Source organism: Chelonoidis abingdonii, chromosome 9 (genome assembly GCF_003597395.2).
Source record: "Chelonoidis abingdonii isolate Lonesome George chromosome 9, CheloAbing_2.0, whole genome shotgun sequence".
NCBI lineage: Eukaryota > Metazoa > Chordata > Testudines > Testudinidae > Chelonoidis > Chelonoidis abingdonii.
Genome location: NC_133777.1, coordinates 15,717,346 through 15,741,471, shown reverse-complemented (window position 1 = coordinate 15,741,471; position 24,126 = coordinate 15,717,346). Strand labels below are relative to the sequence as shown.

General features: G+C 39.1%; 2 protein-coding genes across 3 annotated transcripts in view; one reads left to right on the top strand and one right to left on the bottom strand.

Annotated features, from left to right (window-relative positions):
- The window catches only part of POLR3E (RNA polymerase III subunit E), a 40,086-nt gene extending 37,166 nt beyond the window's left edge, over window positions 1-2,920 (top strand). For both annotated transcript variants that reach the window (XM_032802118.2, XM_032802119.2), the window contains one exon: window positions 2,072-2,920. In XM_032802118.2, the coding sequence (XP_032658009.1) occupies window positions 2,072-2,128 (57 nt within the window). In that variant the 3' untranslated portion in view covers window positions 2,129-2,920. The remainder of the gene's footprint in view (window positions 1-2,071) is intronic.
- A 3,102-nt stretch (window positions 2,921-6,022) lies between these two features.
- Window positions 6,023-24,008, bottom strand: CDR2 (cerebellar degeneration related protein 2). The gene is made up of 5 exons (XM_032802137.2): window positions 23,750-24,008; window positions 16,649-16,761; window positions 9,914-10,062; window positions 9,464-9,628; window positions 6,023-7,991 (listed from the first exon to the last, which is right to left on the bottom strand). The coding sequence occupies exons 1-5, from the start codon at window positions 23,826-23,828 to the stop codon at window positions 7,121-7,123; spliced, it is 1,377 nt and encodes a 458-aa protein (XP_032658028.1). The 5' UTR covers window positions 23,829-24,008; the 3' UTR covers window positions 6,023-7,120.
- Window positions 24,009-24,126: the final 118 nt, after the last annotated feature.

Genomic DNA, 24,126 nt, shown 5'->3' with positions numbered 1-24,126 from the left:
AAATTACGTGTTTAAATGCTTTCCAGAATCCAGGCCTGTATTGTAGATTAGTTGCGCATTGGAAAGATTAGGGTTCTGTTGCTTTGATAATATGCAGTCTGGCTTTATTCAGTGTCCCTGGTCTTGATTAGAAGAATCTGGTCTTAATATTTAAGCTAAACCTAAAGCATGTTGAGCCTGTTCAGTGTAACACACACTGCTGGTGTAGGCAGATTTTTAAGAAGATAGGTGTGTCTAAACATTGATTGTAACCAGGAGTGCCCAAACAACATATATGCACATTTTCATGATGCAGCTATTTAGCAAGGAGTATATCTGCGTAGGAAGTAAATGGACTTTAAGGCACACAGCTTGTGCATCTGTATCACATGTCCAACACTGGGTTGTGTGTATGCGTCAATCTTCATTTTCCCCTGAATACAGGTGAGTCAAAGCAGTGCATGAAAGAATCAGAAATAAGTCTTGAACGTATGATTAAAATCTGGCTCTTCAGCTATGTCAACCCCTCTTTTCAGCTTGCTAGTTTCCTTCCTTTAAGATTGGTATTTGCAGTGTACTAGGCTTCTGTGGTCTGAAAGGTCTAGTAACTTACAACAAAACAAAAACTCCTTTCCCTTAAAGCTGTGCATTTTCACTCATAAGGGGTAAGTCAGCTCTTGTTGAATTTACCCTACTGTAGAGTGTGTGTAAAATGAAAATTCAACACAAATGATGCTCACTAAAAACAAAACACTCAGTTCATGTAGGTGCTCAGGTATCCTGAAAATATTTGCAGGTGTGTGGTTAATAATAATTTGATCAAAATATAATCCAGTGGTTTAATAGTTTAGTCTAACAAATTGCTTACTCTGAAAGGATTTTATTCTGCACTGTTGCTTTTAGTGATTGGCTGTTCATTCCAACCCTCTCCCTCTCTGGCTTTTCACCTCAGCTTCACTCTTCAGCTGACCCTCTGACCCCTTTCCCCTCTCTCCCTTCCGTTTGGCTGACCCCACACACATGCAAAAATTGTGGAACTAACATGTTCCCATCATATTGTTCACTCTGCTTCTCTGGTTCTATCCCTTACCCCCACTCTGTGTGTTTAAGACCATACTGGGTGAGACCAAAGGTCCATCTAGCCCAGTATCCTGTCTTCCGACATTGGCCATTGCCAGGTGCCCCAGAGGGAATGAACAGAACAGGTAAACATCAAGTAATCCATCCCATTGCCTGTTCCCAGCTTCTGGCAAACAGAGGCTAGGGACACCATCCCTGTCCATCCTGGCTAATAGCCATTGGTGGACCTATCCTCCATGAACTTTAGTTCTTTTTTGAACTCTCTTTATAGTCTTGGCCTTCACAACATCCTCTGGCAAGGAGTTCCACTGGTTGATTGTGCGTTATATGAAAAGTTCATGGATAGGCTCATTAATGGCTATTAGCCAGGATGGTCAGGGATGCAACCCCATGCTCTGGAATATCCCTAAGCCTCTGATTACCAGATCCTGGGATTGTATGGAAAGGGATGGATCCCTTGTTCATTCCCTCTGAAGTACCTGGCATTGGCCACTGTCAGAAGACAGAATAATGGGCTAGGTGGACCTTTAGTCTAACCCAGTATGGCCGTTCTTATGTAGGGACTGGCTGCTACTCTGTTTGTATCGCAGCTAGTACAATCGGACCCTGTTCTTGGTTGGTCTTTAGGGACTATCATAACAATAAATTACAGCTTCTAACGGCTCAGTTCAACAGATGGGCTGCAATCTTGCAACCCTTACTTGTGGAATTAATCCTATTGCTGGATCCCATTCCATGGTTTAACTAGTCTGCTCTGAACCATGTGAAAAGTTTGAGCTGGTGTAGTACTCCTAGTACCATCATAGTTAAGGTAGGGTTGATAGGCCAAATCTTGCCCTGCTGTAAGTGGTACAATACATGAACCAGTGTTGCCACTATACACTTTTGATATTTACATTTTGTGTCTTGGAATCTATTGTGATTTGGGAGCTTTCTGTCTCTGGGGCTAATCAGTAATACTCTTAACACTAGACTTTTCAGCATTAGTAACTGCTTTTCCCATTCTCCCCAGGACTGCTGTGTAAGCCATGCTGGAATGTGGTACCTTAAAGGGACAGTACAGTCTTGACAACAGAGGTGTGCTTTTCATTCCATTATCTCCAGAACAGAGGAGGAATACTGCAGTGGGCATAAACAGAATAATGCCTTTGCTTCAGGGAGCAAGGGGCAGAATCTGACTTATTTGTGGCCACATGGGCATTGCAAAAAGACGGTTAGTGATGTCAGCATTCACGCACTTGTTTGCATGGCCGCCTAAACACAAAGAGCATGGAGGAAGAAAATGTGGGACCCTATCTGCAATTTGATGAATTTGGGATTCCTAATGTATTTTGCTTCTCATTATTTCATTCTAATAAAATAAAAACACATACTGACACAGACATGATGGAAAATCATGGTCTAATATTTTATTTTATAATTAATGCCAATAAATGGTAAGTCTTTTGTTTACAAACATCCAACTTTTATTATATGCCTAGAAGGTCATGCTGTAGTCTGTGTGTTAAAGCACTCCCTCTTCCCACTTAAACAAACAGACCTATTAATGCTCATGAAAGTTTTATATGCACCTGGGTTTGTGGAGAAAAATCCCTATGTCTTAAATGTACTAATTATACATAGCAAAAACAGTCTCATCAACTGTTTACATGAAACAAGTTGTTTTCAAAAGTAATTACATATAAAGCAGATGTACTGTATTCTACTTTATTTTTTTTTTGCATAACTAGATGCAGGTAGAGCAAGGTAAGTAACCTTATGCACTATCTGAAAGGTGTCCAACTGTAGTTATCACACTTTGTGATGTAAAAACCTATATTTTCTGTAACTTTTTCAAATAAAATTTTATCCTTAAGATTGACTGTGGCATCAGCCTCTGAACCCCATGTGTTTGTCTGAACAGATAGAAGCAGTGTAATCTTTTATGGACTAGGGAAAGTTAACAGAGAATGACTTAGCTGAGGAAGTGGGGGATGGGAGGGTAGGGATAAGCTAAGTACTACATATGGTTACAAATCACTTTATTCATTATGGTAGCATCTAGAGGCCTCCCTGAGTAGGAGATGGGGACCCTCTTGTACAAGGCACTGTTCAAAGTAAATAGTATTCTGCCACAATGATTTTATTATCTAAGACTTACGTTTAAGAGCAGGTGCAAGAATTGGAAAGAGGACATGGGAACTAACCAATCAATGAGTGGTGTATTTTTTACCATTTCTTGTGTTTACTCTTCACTCTGCTTGGGCTGAAGATAAGATTTGAGCATGTAGTTATAGTTTCAGCTTTTCTGGTGAAAACAATTGATAACCATAAGTGAGGTTCTGAGCACAAACGAGCAATTAAACCAAACAGGATTAATTTGGTTAGTTGGCTAAATAATTTACTGCATTTACATAGCATCTCCATCTTCCTATGGATAATATCCTACTGCCCTAATTTTTTAATAACAAACTCAACATAAACCTCATGTGAGTAAATTAGTAAGTATCTTTCATTATTAGCACAGGAAGATGCTGTTTTATGCCCAAAGAGCAAACTGGCTTCCAACTGATTATTGCCTCTGAAGTCACATGTATTTTTCTGAATGCTTATAAGATGATTGCTTGTTTGAGCACAATCAGTATAGCTACAATGACAATTCCTGTAACTGTATCCATAAAGTTTCTCAAATGTAGCAGCATTCATGAATAATTAGTATTTATATATGTTGCACCTTTTCCAACTTATTCCCACTTTAGAATTAAGCTGTAACAAAATATTTTCAAGCATCAGTTACCCAAAAAAGTCATTTTTGCCTTCCCACTCTGTTGTCTCAACTTTGAATTTGATTCGTGGTGAACTTGTCTTCACCTGTAATGTTAGCAGCCTGTATGTTTTATGGTGCTGTATAGAACAAGCAAGTATTTGAAAGTTAGATGCGTACTTTTGAGGAACTGGGAGGTTGAATGACTTCCTCTTTTAACAAAAACAAACAAACAAACCACTTATCCAGTGACAGCAGATGCTTTGGTGGTGCAATAGTTCTGTACTGCTGATAATTTTGTGGTATATATGAAAGGTTGTTATAGCCATGTCTGATAACTGGCTTAGAAAAGGGAGGACTGCAGACAGCAAACACCTGGTGTATACCAAGCTCTTCATTAAACCCTGAGCCATTTGATTGCTCCTAGTAGTTGCCCAGCTATTGACTGACAAATCAGATACTGAAGTTACTAAGCACATACAGTACAAAATGAGGCTGAAGTGGCAGGAATGCTGGTCATGGCCTTTTTCCTCCTTCCCAACCTGCCTAACACTTCTTATTCAGTATTGAAATTACTCTCATCCCTAGCTCAGCATGTGCTTCCATCACCCAGTTGTTAAATTTTCAAACAAGCTCCTTTGTGCTTTTGCCAATGTTGCCCGTCAGTTGGGAGGAGCTTCCTTGTACATGTCTGTAAGACTTATCCTCTCAGAACCGTCCCTTCTGTGATGCCTATAGACCACATAATGGCTAGCTACTGATTCCACAACATATCATACTGACCACTAGTCCCGCATTGTTTCCTTATACTCTGTCTCAATCCAGTTGTCGTCGGTCTTAGGTTATATCTACACTACAGCCAGGATCGATGCGCTGAAATTGCTCCACCAGAGGTTGATTTAGCAGGTCTAGTGAAGACCCACCAAATTGACAGCAGATCATTCTCCAGTCGACCCCTGTACTCTACCCAGACAAGAAGAGTAAGGTAAGGTGACACAGTAACTTGACCTAAGGTACATCGACTCCAGCTATGTTATTCACATAGCTGGAGTTGCATAGCATAGGTCGACTTACCACAGTAGTGTAGACATAGCCTATATTTTAGGCTATGAACTCCTTGGGCTAGGGCTTTTCTTTGTTCCATTTATACACACCTAGCCCAGTAGAGGCCTGATCTGTGTAGGGTTCCTATTCCCAGGCACTACAGTAACACAAATGAGTGGTGAACCACTTGCGGCAGCAGGTTCCATCTGCTTCTAGAGTCCTCCAGACTGAAAGTGGGGAACAAGATGCCAACATTACTGCCTGCACTAGATGCCCTTGCTACATTTTGAGCAGAGAAACAGACAACCATTCCTAAGGGTACAGGGAAGCCAAGCAACACACAAGTTATAAAGGGAGCTGGTGCCAGACGAACAGGTACAGGGAAGCAACTCTCTCACCTAGAGGGGACTGGAACAGGGGAGAGGAAAAGGAGAGATTAGTCTGCCCCATCCTCCCCCCTTCAAGTCTTTAATTTATTTCCCCAATTAGTTTTTTCATCTAAGCAAGGGTGGTATAGGCCAGCAAGTCTGTGAAATGCCTGCTGGGAGTGGGAGGTGAATCTGTATATCAATGAAGATGCCATCCACGCTTATTTTAAGAACTCCATCTTTGCATTAGTAGTAGTTTCACACATTTGGACAAAATTAGTAGCACACACCCAGTAACTTTAGCTGCAGGGATTTATTTGCCTTTCAGTGTTCATAATTTAGAATTCTTTGTTTAAAAATTTATTTTAGTACACAACTGCTTACAGTGTAAGTGTCTAATCTGTACAACTGAATTCTGTCTTACTGAAGGACAAGTATAAAATAACTGGAGACTAAATTACACTGTACATGAGGCAGACAAGAATTTATAATAGCAGCAGCAACTTAACTACAACTGTAAAGTTTCTTTTATCGTCATGTGCCAACAGTTTGATTTATCTAGGCAACTCAAGTAGACGTTTATCCATAGCAAACACTGAACACTTTAAAGAGTTAAGCTGCATTGCTACTCTTGTAAAGTTATCAGATCACCTTCTAGTGCTGGTTATCTGGCTTCCATTCCTTCTTGGTTTCTCAGCCTTTACCAGTCTCCTGCGTTTCCTCCTCCCATTTGGTGCAGTGGTCCTCTATATTCTGCATTTTCATTAGCTGAAGTTGGTCCTGCAATCTTTATTTTATTGGGGAGGAAGGAGCAAAGAGGGTTTAATTATATCTTGGCCCCATCTCTTACACGTTGTAATCTGGTTCTTAAAGAGGTGTTTTCGGGTGGTTTTTGTTTTGTTTTTACTGCTGATACTAAATAGGTTTACACAACCTTGAACTCAAAGGGTGTAAAGTGATGTAAGTATATCAGATGGTGGTGTTCTTGTCCGGTCTCCTTTAAAACACTTTGAGTAGGGGGCTTTATAGACTAAAGGAAGCCATTCCTCCATGGCAAAGCTACCACAAATTGTAACGTTCCATCTCATCACATGACAAAAATGCACTTTTAGGAATACTACTAAGGAACAATAGATCAGTGACAATATACATAGTTCACAGTATCTTGCCTTAAAACAGAGTGCCCTAAACATTGAACTCTCAAATATTCATACCTTTACACCTAATCCATTTTTAATATAAAGACATTTATGCAAAGCGGAAAGAGTTTAGTGCATATGAAAACTTGGTGCTGGCTTAAAATTAAGCCTAATTCAGGCTGCTGTGCCAGTTTCCGCTCATCTTTGCCAGGGCACATCCATTTAGACTGATTACTAATTTCAGTCTGAAGCAGAGGTTTCCCACAGGTGGATTTTAGTACACAAAAATAGCCACAAGGCTAAGACTGAACAAAACCTTTTTGGTTTGTGAGTAAGGAAAATTTACTCCAAATTTCCCACAGTGGAAAAAAGTATAATACAAACATTTCTCCTTAGGTCTACAGCTTCTGTAGCACACTGGGCATAGTGAGCTAGATTGTCAATTGCTGCTGTGGAGAGGACAAACGTAGTATGCAAAAATTAAGCTAAATTTTCTACTTTTAAGGCTGCCAACAACTACCACTGAACAGTAACTTTTACTGTGTGGTAGGAGTCATTGCGTGCACAGAGAATACAACTGACTAATGGGTTGATCATATCATACATATTTACAAGTAAAGTGAACATACATTCAAGTTGAAGGGAGTACACATGTGACAGCAAGATACGTACAAACACCAGAGGGACCCTTAATGTTTCCCTTCTGGACTAATACAGAACTTTTCAGTGGGAAAACTGGTCATCAGCATAGTTAATGCGAACCAGTGTTAGGGCTGAGAAGAGAAACGCTTATATTTTGTTCTATGTTCATCTATTTCTTGCTTTGTTTTTCTGATACAACTAAAAATTTCCTTAAAGAGAGCTTTATATTCAGGTATAGTATTTGTGAGTGAGCCAGTTAGTTCAACATTTCCATACTCTTGATCAGTAGCTGAATGGTCAGACTGGATCTTCCCCACACTAGAGTCTTTGGAATACTGTTTTGATGTTTGTACAGCCTTATGTTTCAAAGAATCTTCGTCCATGTGACACTTCTTCAGAAGTTCCTCATACTTAACCTTCAGAGCATTATACTGAGCATCCACTTCATTAAGCAAGGAGATGCCTCGCTGCTTCACAGCTTCAGCTCTTCTAATACAGGTTTCTTCATGGCCCTTTAGAACGTCTCCTCCTGCAGCACTGCTTAGGAAAGTCTCACTGCTACTTCTTTTTAGGGCCTTTTTATCAAGCTGGGGGACAGTCAAGGATGCATCCTCTGAAGGACTTTGACTAATTTCCCTTTCTAAAGACTCTTTAAATGAAATAAAAAATGATTCTGGAACTAGATTCTCCATGCTGTTGACAAATGTGTTTTCAGACTGAAACATCTGCCGCATTTCAGCCACTTCTAATTCAAGCTCTTCTGCCCGAGCCCGGTATAAGTCTTTATCAACCAGCCTCTGTTCAAGGTCACAGTTCTCCTTTACCATAAGTTGATATTCCTCTTCCATCGTCACTCTTTTCTCCTTTTCCAGATTAAGTTGGGCTTGTAATACAGTCAAAGCCTTTTTTAAGTTCTCGTTTTCTTCTTCTATGGGACTCAGCTGACTATCTATTGAAGTAATTTTTTCTGCAAAAATATGATCATAAACAAAATACCTGCAGAAACAAAAAAAAAGTGTCAGAGCTTAGATTTCCTATGACTTTTAGGCTGCCTCTTCTGGATAACACAGAGATGGAATTTAAACTCGCTGTTGAAAAAAACTGGTTTCCAAACAGAACCAGGTTGGTCATTAAGGTATTTATTTGTACAAAAGTTACAATGCCTCAATAATCAAACAGAATGCTTTTCTACAGGCCTTTAGTAAATTCAGTACCCAGTGATACATGGTTCCCAGTTCAGGTGGTATGGCAGCTGCTTAATTGCAGTAACAAATTGTAGATATAAAACCTACTGTACATCCAGACCTCTAACCAGAATTTGAGATTTTCTAGAGTATTTCTTTGAGGCTACAAGATATAGTTTTTCTACAGGACATTCCTGATGCTGGGAGAAGATGTATTAGATTATCATGCAGTCTATTTTCCCCATTTAACTTGTACAATTCTCATAATGAAATGGATCTGCAAACAAGATATCCATACCCTGCAGTTTAAAAGTCTCAGCATTTCCACTGTAAAACCTTAATGAATGCCCAGAATGGTTATAAAATCCACTGTCAGAAATCTGACAGTTTCATACAAGCATGTTTTGTAATTCTAATTTTAAAAAATCACCTCTTGAGTTCGCATTATAGAAGTGTCAATATTAAAGCTTAAAAGTTTAAATTTGACAAGCTTGTATTTTAAAGACATGCATTCAATTTATTGAACATAATGTAGATCATTTTTAAACAAATTAGGAATTACAATATAACTCTGGATAGCAGATTTTATAAGGGCATGTAACTGAAAAGACAGTTTTACTGTGCACGATGGTACATACAGTATGGTTCTTTGTATCAGCTCTTGACTCATGTTGTTCTGTTCTTAAGTTATCCATATTAGTAGCCTAGGTAGCTCACTAGAGTGTATAAGTTAAGAGGCCAAGGCTAAATTTCAGTTTTTATCCCATACCATGACATACAATATATTGCAGTAACTAGGCCTACCAGATCAAGTTTTAAGATTCAATTGCGCCTCTTAATTTTGAGCTCTTGACGTCTGCTGGTCTAAAATCAGCCCCTTCAAATATTAAGTTTCTGTGCAATGTTTGCTTTATCAATGTTGCATGATTATTTGTTCCAAATTAGTCTTATTCCATGTCTGTTGACAACTATTCTGCTTGGGGAATAAGGAAGAAAACAGAAGGAAATCCCAGAGGTAGTATTCTAGGGAACTGTCAGAAAAAGTAGCAGAGAGAGAGTAGGGAAGGCTACAAAGTGTTTACACTAACATTCTCTGTATGATTACATGATGAGACAGTAGGCTTGTGAAGACGGCTTTGCTCTTAACTCATTTGTCTGGAGTGACACTGACCAATTTTCTAGAAATGCACATCTGATTTCTCTGCTCTGCTGCAAACAAATGGATGAAAGATTTAAAAAAGTCTGCTTGCACAATAAAATTACATAACTGAGTTAGCGTCTTACTTGCGAAGGTCGTACAGCTCCTTCAAACATGAGAAGCTGTGCACGGATCGTGGCTGCTCAGATCTCTCATGGTTCATATGGCCTCGTCCAGATTTCTTCAATTCTTCCACTTGTCTCTGAAGGTCATCTATATGGGTTTGCAGACTTTCAATAGTCTCTGTCAGGCTGAAGTTCATGAACATATAAAGCTGTTAAAGCCAGTCATGTTAAGTCAAGGGCATGACCAATAGCATGAGCTCAGTCATGATCCACTCAGTTTTGTGTTTCTTCCTCTGGAAACTGCTCCACAGTTACCAGTGACAGACAGAACCACATACTCAACCCAAAAGCCCAGTGATTAGACAACTGGATAACCAGCCACCCAAAAATGCATAAACTAATGCAGTCAGACTAGTATTCCATTCCAATTCCTCAATATAAAAAAAAGTTGCTCCACAAAACTTTAGTTACCTTAATATCTTTTGTTGTGAGACTCTACTATCCGCAACTAGTTTTTGATTAGCATCTTCCAGTTCTCTTGCTGTAACATCCAGCTGTTCATAAACCTTTGCATGCTGATCATTCATCTGACGTAAGAGCTCCACTTGCTTTGTAAGGTACTATAAGATAATTTGCAGTTACCATCTTTACACTGCTAAAAATGTTTAATCCTACTTAATGGAAATTTTAACTTTAAATTCTTAAATCAGGATTTTCCGTTTGTTTCCTATAAATGTCAAGAATAATACAATGTACATTAGTTTTGATTGCAGAACTTTGGAAAGACATTGTACCCTTAAACAGCGATTACAGAACTGTGAGAAGACTTTATACCCTTAAAAATAGCTCTGGGAATGTTTTCCACAAACTGGAGCCGACTAGCACTTTTAAATCTCAGACTAAATAGCAAGACACCATGCCACATGCAGTTTCCTTCAATTAGAATAGGGATGATTTAAATTACAACTTCCAGTTTGTAATTATGCAATTTACCAGCTGCAACACTGGGGTTTTACTTTACATGGGCAAACCCTATCAAATCAGAATAAATTTCTCAGTGTATGAAGCTGCCCTAAGTTTAAGGATTTTAGTTTAGTCTTAAAACTGTAAACTGATGATATTTGGGTTACTATTGATCAGGAAGTACAAATTAGAACAAACTTTAATTACCCACAACGGGCATTCTAGTTTATATAATCCCAGTCAAAGGTCTGCTTTTTTAATTCTGTATGAAATGTTCTCACTGTAATCTTCTTTATTCAAGAAACTTAGCAGGTTGTTTATTTTGTAGTGGTGAAACTGCTTTTAGAAAGCCTAGGATAAAGATTTCCTACACAAGAGTAATAAACCATCTTTAAATCCCTTGGTATTAGAAAGACCTTAAGCTTTCCCACAGCTGAACGTGTCTATATGGATTTTACTACACACACATACTAGAAAGTTCCAGGGATCCTGCATACAAATATGCACTAAGTCATTCCTGAACCAGAAATACCACAGACTTGTAGGACTGGAAGGGACCTCAGGAAGTCATCTAGTTCAATCCCCTGACACTCACGGCAGGACTAAGTATTATCTAGACCATCCCTGACAGGTGTTTGCCTAACCTGCTCTTAAAAATCTCCAGTGATGGAGATTCCACAACCTCCCTAGGCAATTTTTTCCAGTGCTTAGCTACTCAACCGGAAGTTTTTCCTAATGTCCAACCTAAACTGCCGTTACATAAGAATGGCCCTGCTGGGTCAGACCAAAGGTCCATCTATCCCAGTATCCTGTCTTCTAACAGTGGCCAGTGCCAGGTGCTCCAGAGGGACTGACCAGAACAGGTAATCATCCAGTGATCCATCCCCTGTCGCTCATTCCCAGCTTCCTGCAAACAGAGGCTAGGGACACCATTCCTGCCCATCCTGGCTAATAGCCATTGATGGACCTACCCTCAATGAATGTATCTACTGGTAATTCTTTTTTTAACCCTGTTATGGTCTTGGACATCACATCATCCTCTGGCAAAGAAGAGTTAACCAAGATGCACACATGTATATTGTGTTATACTTGTTTTCAAAACTGCAACAGTCTCATACACACTCTAATTCCTGAATGCTCTTTAGAGTTCAACAGGTTGACTGTGCACTGTGTGAAGAAATACTTCCTTTTGTTTTAAACCTGCTGCCTATTAATTTCATTTGGTGAACCCTAGTTATTGTGTTATGAGTAGTAGTAAACAACACTTCCTTATCTACTTTCTCTACACCAGTCATGATTTTATAGACCTCAATCATATCTCCCCTTAGCTGTCTCTTTTCCTTGCTGCAATTTAAGCCCATTGCTGTTTGTCCTATCCTCAGAGACTAAAAAAAATTTTCTCCCTCCTTGTAACACCTTTTATGTACTTGAAAAGTGTTATGTCCTGTCTCAGTCTTCTTCTCCAGACTAAACAAACCCAATTTTTTCAATCTTCCCCCATAGGTCATGTTTTCTAGACCTTTAATCATTTTTGTTGCTCTTTTCTGGACTTTCTCCAATTTGTCCACATCGTTCCTGAAATGTGGCACCCAGAACCGGACACAATACTCCAGTTAAGGCCTAATCAGCACAGAGCAGAGTGGAAGAATTACTTCTTCTGTCTTGCTTACATTACTCTGGCTAATACATGCCAGAACGATGTTTGCTTTTTTTGCTACACGGACTCATTTAGCTTGTGATCCATTATGACCCCCACATCCCTTTCCGCAGTACTCCATCCTAGGCAGTCATTTCCCATTTTGTATATGTGCAACTGATTGTTCCTTCTTAAGTGGAGTACTTTGCATTTGTTCTTAATGAATTTCATCTTATTTACTTCAGACCATTTCTGCAGATCATTTTGAATTTTAATCCTGTCCTCTAAAGCACTTGCAACCTTTCCTGCTTGGTATCATCCACAAAGATTGTAAGTGTACTCTCTATGCCATATTGGACAGAACCAGACTCAGAACTGATCCCTGTAAGACCACACTTGATAGGCCCTTCCAGTTTGACTGTGAACCACTAATAACTACTCTCTGGACCAGTTTTCCAACCAGTGAGATGCTCCCACCTTAAAGTAGCTCCATCTAGGTTGTATTTGCCTAATTTGTTTGAGAAGGTCATGCAGCACGGTATCAAAAGCCTTACTAAAGTCAAGATATACCCTATCTACCAGGCTTGTTACACTGCCAAGGAAAGTCATTAAGTTGGTTTGACATGATTTGTTCTTGCCAAATCCATGTTGAATGTTACTTATCACCTTATTTTCTTGGTGTTTGCAAATTGATTGCTTAGTTATTTGCTCCATGATCTTTAGAATAAGTTTAAAATCAAGTTCACATTATCATGAGCTAGTTTGTCCTAAAGAAGTTGAACATAAAATATTTCTTGAAGTATTAGGTTCTAAATTTAAACTACATTTTACACACTTGGATGCTAACTGTTCAAAATCATCCACATGAAGTTGTCTGAAAGATTTCTAGATTAGGAGCAATTACTCTTGTAAGTGACCTAATTATGTAATCAAAGCTTCCAATATTCTACTTAGCCTTTTACTGCATTAGAAGGTTGGTGGTTTTACATTTTAGGCAATTTAAGAACCGATTACAAGTTAAATCTAGGCTATGCACTGCTACAAACTACTAAAAGATCAATTGGATAGCTGTTGGTTAGATCTTTTTGCAACCCACGGGCATGTGACACAGGATTCACACAAGAATAGCATGTGGATTAACCAACAGAATCTCAGTGTGACCCATTTCAGATTAACTTTCCCTGTCTGCTAGTCTCAAATAAATTGGAAACATTCATGGTTTCTTTAGCAGGGAAAGGTGACTGAGCATATAAATATGAAGATTAAAGTTCTGAATTTAGGTGCTTTAATGCATCAAAGGATCCACTGAACGGTAGCCTATGCAGACAGGCTATACCTTAGGTGAAATGGAACAAAAGGAACATGGGGGAGAAAGAGTAGATTACTCCCTTTCTCAAGGAACTACATTTCATCTCACCTTACATGCCTGATGTCAGCATAACTTGAAAATATCATGCAGGAGATGAGAGCAGAAACTCCAAATGCAAATGTACTGGCTTTCCTGATATTTCAGAAACTCTCTAGCATCTACATCAATTGCAAGGGAAATAGGAAAACTTAATATGTAGCTGTAAGTGATACACTGCCAAGCAGGCTTACACTCCACTGGATTATTATGAAAAGGAGAGCTGTAACGCCCCACATTTGGATTTACAAGAGATGCCAAGATTCATGAACAGTCTTAGTTAGTTTTTCTGGCATTGGTTTTAATCTGCTGTTGCACCATTTATTACATACATCATGATCAGTTACTAGCATACGTGTGAGTGCAAAGGTCAGATAATTATCAGAGACTAAATACCTAATGAAGTCAAATGTTTAAAACTTTAGCTTTAACCTTCAAAATAAGATTATGAACAGTTCTACATGTTTCAATTCCCTTAGCCCTTCCTATGCAGCGAAGACAAGGAAGTTGTCTTTTGAAATGAAACCTACACACGTTGTATTATGCACAATGCTAACTGACTGTAATAAAGATCAGGTTAAAATCAGTTGTTTTTTTTAAATAAGCTCTCAAGAAATATACACAAATAAATCAGACGCAACAAGTCTCTTTAGATAGCTACTCTCAAGTAACGTGTGCAGGACAGATTCTTTCAGTTTATTTTTTTGGCAAGATTATAGCATTTCCTTGCCCTCTCTTCCTAAAATGAATGCTTTACAAGGTGATGGACATAAGAATGGCCATATACTGGGTCAGACCAATGGTCCACCAGAATTGTTTCTGATGGCGGCCAGTGCCATATGCTTCAGAGGAAATTAACACAATTGGGCAATTTCAAGTGATCCATCCCCCAGCTTCTGGCAGCTGGAGGTTTAGGGACACCTGGAGCCTGGGATTGCATCCCTGACCATCTTGGCTAGTAGCCTCTGACAGATAATTTCATGGAGGATAGGTCTAATAATTTTTTTAACCCAGTGATACTTATTGCCACAGATTGATTGTGAAGAAGTACTCCTTTTGTTTGTTTTTAAACTTGCTGCCTATTAATTTAATTAGGTAATTCCCACTAGTTCAGAGGTTCTGAAACTGGGAGGCATGGAATGTATTCAAGAGGGAGTTGAGAATCTTCCGGCAGGAAAAAAAAAGAGAAAGAAAAAAAGAAAAAAAAAAACTTACTGCACATGTTTTACCCACAGCAATGAGTAACTAGCAAAGCTGATTCCTCCAGCCATATCAGATAGCACTGTGCATTTGACTCTAGATGGCACCGTGCATTTTGACACATATGTATAATGCTAAGCAAGTTTAACAAAGTCATTGCCATCTGCATGTTAATCTGTTTGCTACGATGCAGCGTGCACATTTATTTATAAGCATAGACTACAATCAGTTTCGCTTTTGCTCTTATTACAATGGATCGTTGGCTCATTCATGCAGCAGAAAAAAAACCTCATGTGAAAGACAAAGCAGCAAAAAATGATTCAAGTGAAGCACCGCTGCTGCATATATGGGTATATGTACTTGTGTGGCTGGGGAACAGTGGGGGAGAAGAGGGCATAAACTACTATATACACGAAGAAGGGGGAGTGTGATCAAATAAGTTTGAGAACTGCTGCGCTAGTCCTTGTGTTATGTGACGGGGTAAACACCATAAACTCTTTCTCCATACCATTCATTTTTGTATAGACCTCTATCATATCCCACTTAATCACCTCTTTTCTAAAATAAGGAGTTCCATTCTTCTTAATCTCTCCTCATATAGAAGCTGTTCCATACCCCACCCCCCATCATTTTCATTGCCCTTCCTTGCACCTTAATGTACACCAGACTGGGGGACCTAATAGTTTGTGTAGTTGCTCTAAGAGTTTACATACTTCAGACCTTAAGGATCAATCTTATTTCTGAGCCATTTAGACTCGGGACACATTTCAAGGGCTCTGCATAAATAAATGCAGATAGGTTGGGTTTGTTTGTGGTTGGTAGCTTTAACTCCAGCATTGTTTTGCTTTACTGATGTCCTCTATATTACAGAATGAGCTGGATATAGTGACTAGATCTACCATGATTTAATGAGGAAAAAAAGTCAAGTAAGCTGTGTGAGGTATGTCAAAAATCAGCAATACAAAGGTATCCTTACAAGACGGCATTTTTTGTCTATACTGTGCACCTATTAGCTGTTTGGTGGTTTTTTTTTTTAAGAAAATTCATACAGCATGAGACATCTGCAAACATCCTAGAATTTAAAATGCCATGTTACCACCAACACAGCATTATGTGCTTTTATATGCAACCTAATACAAATGTTGAAGTAAAGCTGTAGTGATTGCCGTTATTGTACTGAAAGATCATTTCAACATTCTCTAAATTGTAGGCAGATATATACACTTTACTTTAAATTGATTACTGTTTTAATACTACTTGCATCATGTGGACTATTCAGTTATGTAAATTCTTCTTAAGTACCAGTCAGTTAATTTCAGGGTTAATTTCATTAATTGAAAAGTTTAAAATTAATATCAATGGATGATTGAAATGCTGAAAACACTGTCAATAATAGGTTCTTTGCAATTGACTAATACTATAATATTAAATATACAGCATGCAAAAATATCACTGCTCTGTTGTGTAGCCTTTTGTGTACAGCATGATAACATTTGTTAAACTTACAATTTTTGTGTGTATGAAGGTATTTGTGGAAACAGCTAGTCATACTATTTCAAATAATGCAGGCTTTTCAAAAACCTACAGAGATTTCTTCTACATGTATTTTCTGGATTTGTTAAGTAAAGTAATCCACCTACATCATGTATTTATATAGAGAAACTCTTGTTTTAAACAGTATCAATTTCAGAAATAGCTAGTTTATACAAACACAATGGGTACTTGTCATTATAGTTATAGAAGTTAAATTTAGTGAAGATACAAAGATTCTACTAAGGAGAGGAAACTGTGTCTATGCGTGTTATCAAGCTCTAGAAATTTTAGAATCAGATTAAAATTAACTGCAAGAGGCATTCAGAGTGTTTTCTTGGAAGATGAAGTTTTGAAGGAGTCATAATACCACATCAAAATCAAGTTTCATGGTATCCAAATGATTTCAATTTCCACACTACAAGATTATCAAACTCTGCAATAGAACTCACCCATACGCCTTAAAATTTACCTCTATCTCTTGTAGTTGCTCTTGATTGGTTGCATACATTTGCTGCAAAGATTCCTCCAGTTCTGTGTTGCGATCCAATAATGTCTTCCCAAGTTCAGCAGCAAGATGCAGGTCTAAAGAAATAAATAATCTGCCTGTAAAATTTAAGACCCAGTTTGTGCAATCTGACCATTACTATATTATTTCAGTTAAATTCTTGGAGTTACGGTAGTTATAACTGTGTCCAAGTACAAGCTATTATGCTACAATACAACTTCTTTGGGATTGAGGCTAATTCTCCATTTTCCCCCCTCATTCACTCCATCATCCTTTTTAGTCTCCTCTCCACCACATTAGTTTTACTTTCCTCATCTGATCACTCTTTGCCTTCTGTCATTCCCCGTCTACATCTGTCCATTCATGTTGTCCCCTATGCAGATAAGGATGAATGGGAATGATGCTCCTGACATGGTAGCCAGAGAGCAGCATAAACACGAGTCCCAGTAGTGCACTGCAAAGTGGCTCTTAGCTAATTGAGGGATCGAAGGTAACCGCTAAACCCATTCTGAAAGGGAAATAAAAAGCAAGAAGGCCTGTTAAGTACTGGTTAGGCCAGGCCTGGAACAATATTTGATGTCCCCTTGCTCCTCCAACCACCCCCAAAAGGCAACCCAGCCCATGCAGCACCATTAGACAATCAGCTGAAGATTTTCAAACAAACACTTTTTCTGATGAAATAGGAAGTTAGATAATGTGCTCAGATATGTATTGTGTGTCTCTCGACTTATAAACAGCACCAGACAATGGTTAGTTTCCTTTTCTCAAAGGGATTCTAAATGGTATTTGTTCTCTTAAAGATATCTGAAACTCAGCCTAATCCTCCTCAGCAACCTCCGGATTTCCTATGAATATTGCAGTTGTTTGTTTGTTTTGTTTTTAAAGAACGAGGAATCCACATATACAGAGACTACATCTAAACTTGGATGCCCTCCTTTAACTATAGCATGGATTAGTAACTTCCAAGTTTATGAAAGAATGATATGCAATAAATAGCACGTTATTAGTCCTTATGTTGCATGCATCTCACACTGTGTGACAATGGAGATCAGTAATCTAGGTTATTGCTAGAGTAGTAACCCCCCCTAAACATATTATATTTCATATATAAGAGAAGTGCAGAATAGTTACATTCCAATTCCTTATACAAAGTTTGTAATTTTCCACCACTTTCACATCACTTGGACCATGATCAGATTGTTGAATACATGTAAGCTGGCAATACAATCTTGTTAGGTTTTAGATATATGGAACTATCATCATAAATGTCAGAGTGCCAGAATATAAGGAAGGACAAGCCAAGGAGAATTCAGAATTCTTTCCACCAAGATTTAAAAAGCATATATAATATATGAGTGGTACAGATAATAGGTTGGAATATGAACTCCCAATATTTCTTTAGGTTGGAAGTTCAAATGCCCTTGTTTTTACCTTGTTTAATTTTAGTTTGATAGCTTATCTCTATCCAGTTGCTGTAATAGAATAAAATCCTGTTAAAAATTGATTTGGGCAGCCTTCACTTAGCATATGCAAATTATCATTACATTCTGATGCATAAGCCAAAGAACTTCCTAAACAAATATCCACAGAAACTTGCGATCTTCCAACAGGGTGTTCGGAGAGATATTAAAGTGCTTTAGCAGATCAAATAATCCATTAATTATATATTCGTTACTTATAACAAAGTTGTTCTCAAAGATGTTATTTCCTACTTTGAGAATAACAAAGAAAAAATATTCCTTGCAATCTGATTCTTAAAACAAAGGCCACTGATCAATGCTTTGAGCAGGAGGTTGGACTAGATGACCTCCTGAGGTCTTTTCCAACCCTGATAGTCTATGATTCTCTGAAAGAGTAGGGCAAGATCTGCACCAGTAAGTACATTTAAACCCCACACCCAGTGACTACTAACAGCAGCAAATCAGAGGCCATATCCACAGCAGGGGGAAAAAATGTATTAAATACACACTAACATGCCCATGTTTAGAAATTTAATGCATCCAAGCTAAACTTTTTTCCTACTGTATACAAGGGCCCAAGACTCCACCGTACTATAGTAGTCCCATATCTTGCAAGTTAACGGCTAGTTGTACAAAAGCAGTGCCAGAGAACATGGCATCCAAATGTACTGGGATTCTGATACTCCAGGAAGTTTATGTAAATTGTATACATCAAAATACACCATACAATTTAATTGAATAGTGGGGAAATAAACAAGGCATTAATTGATGTACATAAGAAAACAGAAATAAAATTGTTCTCTGGTGTCAGTCAGAAATAGTCCCTTTTATTTTTCCACATTTCTCTCTTCGCCGTAACTCCTGCAGTCTAACTTCAGTGAGTCTATAATCCTCCATATAATGTTATACAAATATAATCCTATTTTACAAATTCTAAACCAACACAACACACTAGCCTTGGGTAACCAGCAGCCATGTAATCATTAAAGCCATTCAACAATTTGTAGCAACTTTTTCCGTTACCTCAAATAATGCAGTGTTCCAACTTTTACTCTGTCATTACATAAGGCTCTATGCTTTAAATAAGGCACAGAATAAGATTCTGTTAACAAATAATGTGTATAAAACTCTTAGAATTACTCAGAACCCCCAAAGTTAAACATTTTGTCCCAGATCCTCAAAGGTATTTAGCTCCTAACTTTCATTAATTTCAGTGGCAGTTAGGAGCCTAAATATCTTTGTGGATCTGGGCGTGTCTCCTGGATTTGTGTTATGGCTCTAAACATACTTTACAAAAAGTGTATCTAGAAGTGCAGTTAGAAGAAATTAAACTATGCATATAAACATGAAGTTAGATATGCGTGAATGTCAGTACATATTGTTATTATTTACCCAGCACTTCAAACATATAAAGTGGTATGCAAGTATTCCTGTCTATATGGAGCACCTAAGTATATGCTGCAGATTTAAATGTACTCTGTTAGTTTGACACAAGATGCACAGAAACATTGACATTTTCTTGTAGGAAATATTCACCATTCATCACAGAGAATCTGTTGGCTTTCTCATGATAGGCAGGAAAACAGGTGGAAAAGCCCAAGAAAATCTGTGTAAAAAAACCCAAACAAACCCCATTGTTTAAAAACAGGCAAAGAAGTGAGAGATTTTGGTCTGTACTAAAACTCCAGTGTATTTTTAAGCATTGCAGAAAGGATATACTTTCTAATGAGACAATTTTCAGCAAGGTTGAGCACCCATAAACCCCAGTGAAATCAATGGGAGCTACTGGTGTATGACATCTTTTGGGGGAAACATAATCAGTCCTATTAGCATATGTGTTAAAGAGTATTAGCTTTTTTAATTTACTCAACTGATCCTGCAGACTAAGTATCCTGATGTCCAGGGGAGTTTGGCCAGTGAAAGGATTACTCAGCCAAGTAAGTTCATTAAGTAAATAAGTAATCAGCTATAGGAATTAGATGTCCAGATGAATAAGGAAACAAAGCAATGTGGATTCTGTCTTTAAAATGTTCAGTAAAATATAATTGCTGTCCCTCTGCACTCAATTTCTTAACTGTGATCTCAGGTACTGTAAATTTATGCCAATGTGCTAATGAAATCCCAACAGATGTGTGGGGAAGGTTACTTTTCACTATGAGGCTAAAGTTATCGTGAGCCACGGTCATCCGTTCTTACTTAAATAATGCAAATTAAAGTCAGCCACTTTATGAGTTTCTCCTCTAGGTAAAATAATGTGAGTAAGATTTTGGTAGCTCTATCTCTGCCCCTCATCATGTTTAATTATGTCTGGAATTTCCACACTAAAGTGAGACTTAGAAGTTGTTCTTGCTATTGCATTAAATATTTCTCACTTTACACTTGAGTGCAAACCATGCTGACACCATTACTATAATAGGGGGGAAGTCAAGATTCCTCTCCCCTCCCAATGTTTGAATAGTCTACATAAGAGGACTTTGTACAGCAAAATGATATTTTCAACAACAGAAGAGACTACTAAACAGTCCTGGTTCACCATCAGATCTTTGCTTTTAAGCCAGCTTTAGAATTGTCACTGTGGAATGTACACGGTATCCTTCATTCCAGATTGTAATCTATTCAATCCTTTGCTAGTTTTTGAACAACGGCATTATGATCACTTTCCTTATATGAGAGAAGCCTTTTCAGAAAGTCAATACACTGCAACAAAATGCAGTCCTAGGAAAGCAGGGAATTGCTCCTCCCGTTCTCAAATATTTCAAACATGAAAATTCACTTCAAGCAACATTATACTTTAACAAGAAGTCTGACTGGATATTAAATTCTCAATTTTTAAAAGGTGGAAGTTTCAGGAGTTTATTGTTCATAATACAATCAAAGTTTTGGTCTGAACTTTGACCTATTTTGAACTTGGGATTTTCAAATCCTTAAAGTTAAAATTTAACTACTCAACTGCTAAGGGAGTCAGGGTTTTTAGTTAATTTTAAGAGATCCTCAAAAACATCCCGATTTCTCTCAGCACAACAGCAACATCCAATATTATTCCCAGAGCTGTGCTAATTTTCATTATGCTAATGCACAGATCTCTTGACATAATGGGTGCTATAAAAATCATTTGCAGATAAAAGTCATTTAGCTTCAGTTCTACTCAATAGACAAAAAGTCGATATTTGCCAGAGTTTAAAGTGATGGGAAATATTTTCAAACTTCCTAAGAGTATTGCAAACAATAGAGCATTTTTAAAAAGCAGTATGAGAAGAAAATCCCTTTACAGGAAGTTTGCCTCCTGCTTTGTGATTTTTTTACTATTATCTTTTTTTGGCAAGGTTAATAATCATTTACAGTTAGAGCATTTTCTAATGAGAGAATCTGTATAAGTCTATTCAATATATGAGAATTCCCTAACCATCACTGAAATGCACTAACTTGTGAGGTGGAACTTATAAGCACAACACAAAATAACAGTTTGATACAAGAAATAATAATAAAAAAGGTTAATCCACTTATTTTCCATTCAGATCAGACCAAAGGAACATCATTATAAGGCAGAAGTGAATCACAGTGCACTTCATGAGGCAGCTTAGGTGATTCACACAGCTATGTTTGGCTTTGAATAGTGACAGCTTTACAATGAATTGGAAAAAAAGGTCTAAATCGTTAGATAATAATTTCAGCTCATTCACTAGTTTTTCTAGGCAACAGCAATCTATTTAAGGTTATGTGATCATGTTAAAGTTACAATCTAATAAAACTATTGTTTTTGAGTATGAAGCACTCAGAAGTAGCTATTCAACAGTTAGTAAAGTCGGTCAAAACATACAAAATTCCGGACTTATTCTGACCTTAGAGAGATGGAATTTTTATTGTTAGCTGCTAGACGTTAGTATTAAAACGGTGGGGGGCGGGTTCTACTTTTATTCTTTATATCATCTATCTGCCCCCGTCATGGATCAGGACCCCACTGTGCTTGGCACTGTACAAACAGAACAAAAGGACTACCCCTACTCCAAGGAGTTTATATGAGGAAGAGCATAGAGAAATCAAGTTGTAATTAAATCTAGTTTTGAGGAAGTCGCTTCTCAATCTTCCAGTTCTGAACTGGCCATTTAAGAATGTACATAGGATTTAAAAAATAAGTCTAAATACCAATTTTAAACGTTGTTAAATCCAAAGAAAGTTATTCTACATTCATTCCAATTAATGCCTACAAGAAGTTAAGAAAACTGATGTCATACATTCAGTCCACTACTGTGCCTCAGTGCCTACTTACCAGCTTTATAACATACTTCACGAACTACTGATGAAAGAGCACTATAAGCACATACTTATTATTAAGATAAGCAAATTTATACTGGAATTATTCAATGAATGTTCACAGTAAGTTGTAAAGAGGAGCTGAGAGCAGTAACTGACCATCTATCCATAATAAAGATATTCCAGTATTTACAATGTGACAGGTTTCAGAGGTGTAGCCCTGATAGTCTGTATCAGCAAACACAACAAGGAGTCCTCGTGGCACCTTAGAAACCAACAAATTTATTTGCACATAAGCTTTTTGATGAAGTGGGTTATAGCCCAGGAAAGCTTATCCCCAAATAAAATTGTTAGTCTCAAAGGTGCCACAAGGACTCATCCTAGTATTTACAATGTAATCAATTGCAAGCCCTTTAATTATAGGTAGGCGGGAGGCGGTGACAGGGTGTGGAAACCCTTAAATATTATTTACAGCTACTCTGTTGTAAGCAAGCACTGCAGCTAAAGCAAAAGCTTTCTCTTTACCGAGCTGCTTTATGTAAGAGGTACAGCATTACACAGAGTGGCACAGTCGAACCCCTAAAAAGCGAACAAAGTTAAGGGAAGAACCAGTTCTTAAGCCAGGTACACAAGCCACTCTTTAAATGCAGCGGGTTTGTTTTGCAGAAGTCCGTATTCCTACCCAGTCACACACAGCCCAGAAGCCATGACAGCGAAGGTGTCACGATACCATTACGCTTTACAGTACTTTGCTATTCCTGGTTAGCCTCCTGTTAAACCCCTGGTCCCCTAAGAAGCTGCACAATGGCAAACGCCCTGCAGCTTTAATGGTTAGAGAAGAGAGCCCGCTTTCTGTGCGCCCCCAGCCGTCTCCCATTTCCTCCCTCTCCAAGACAGCCCCCTCCCCTAATACCCCCCAGCCTCTCGGGGCCAACTGTTCCCTTCTGTCCCCCGCACCCTACCTCGTCCTTTTCCTCCCCTCCCGCCCTGTCCGCCCGGGCGCTCACACCCCTCCTCGCCACTTTTTGTTTCATCCCTCCCCAGATCCATGTTTCCCTTTTGCCCTCCTCTCCCCCCCATCTTTCCCCTCCTCGCCGGCCCCCCCCATAGAGAGTCCCCCCGAGACTTACCTGCCCCCCCCCGCTCTCAAAGGGAGCAGGGGCCCCCCTCGGGACTTACCTGCCCCCCTCGACTTACCTGTCCTTCTCCCCCCCATCTCCATCGCCTGAAGGAGCCGCCACCAGTGAAGGCTCCTTCAGCGCCTTGGTCAGCGGGGGCCAGTCCCCTGCGCCCGGAGGGGCGAGCCCCCACCAGACGGGCATCCTCCACGCGGAGCCCCGGCCCGGCTGCTCACCTTGCTGCAGGTCCTGCTGATCGTACCAGGGCTCATCATCGCGGATCTCGAACTCCTCCACCAGGCTGTCGGCCAACATCGCGGCCCCCGCCGCGGCTGCACCGCCGTGCGGACTAGGCAGCGGCGCCGGCACCCGTAGGCTCCTCGCGCTCACAGCCAACCGAACAGCGGCGTAGGGCGAGCCGGGGATCTCTCAGCTCCTTTAAAGCCGCGGCCGGACTTTGCCGAGCGCTTCCGGATTTTGCCGAGTCCCCCCCCCGGCCGGGCCCGACACGGCAGCCAGCAGCAACGTGGCATTTGCAACCGCCTTCTTACTACCAGGGGAACGATTATTCAAAACGGGCACTCTGACCTGCCCGGCGGATAAGCAATCGCAT

What these genes read in the sequence shown, in the direction of transcription:
- CDR2 (XM_032802137.2), bottom strand. Translation starts at nt 23,828, where the DNA reads ATGTTGGCCGACAGCCTGGTGGAGGAGTTCGAGATCCGCGATGATGAG. An exon ending in TCACAACAAAAGATATTAAG is followed by an intron (nt 9,629 to 9,913) that starts GTAACTAAAGTT and finishes CATGAACTTCAG; the next exon opens with CCTGACAGAGACTATTGAAA. An exon ending in GAGCTGTACGACCTTCGCAA is followed by an intron (nt 7,992 to 9,463) that starts GTAAGACGCTAA and finishes TTGTTTCTGCAG; the next exon opens with GTATTTTGTTTATGATCATA.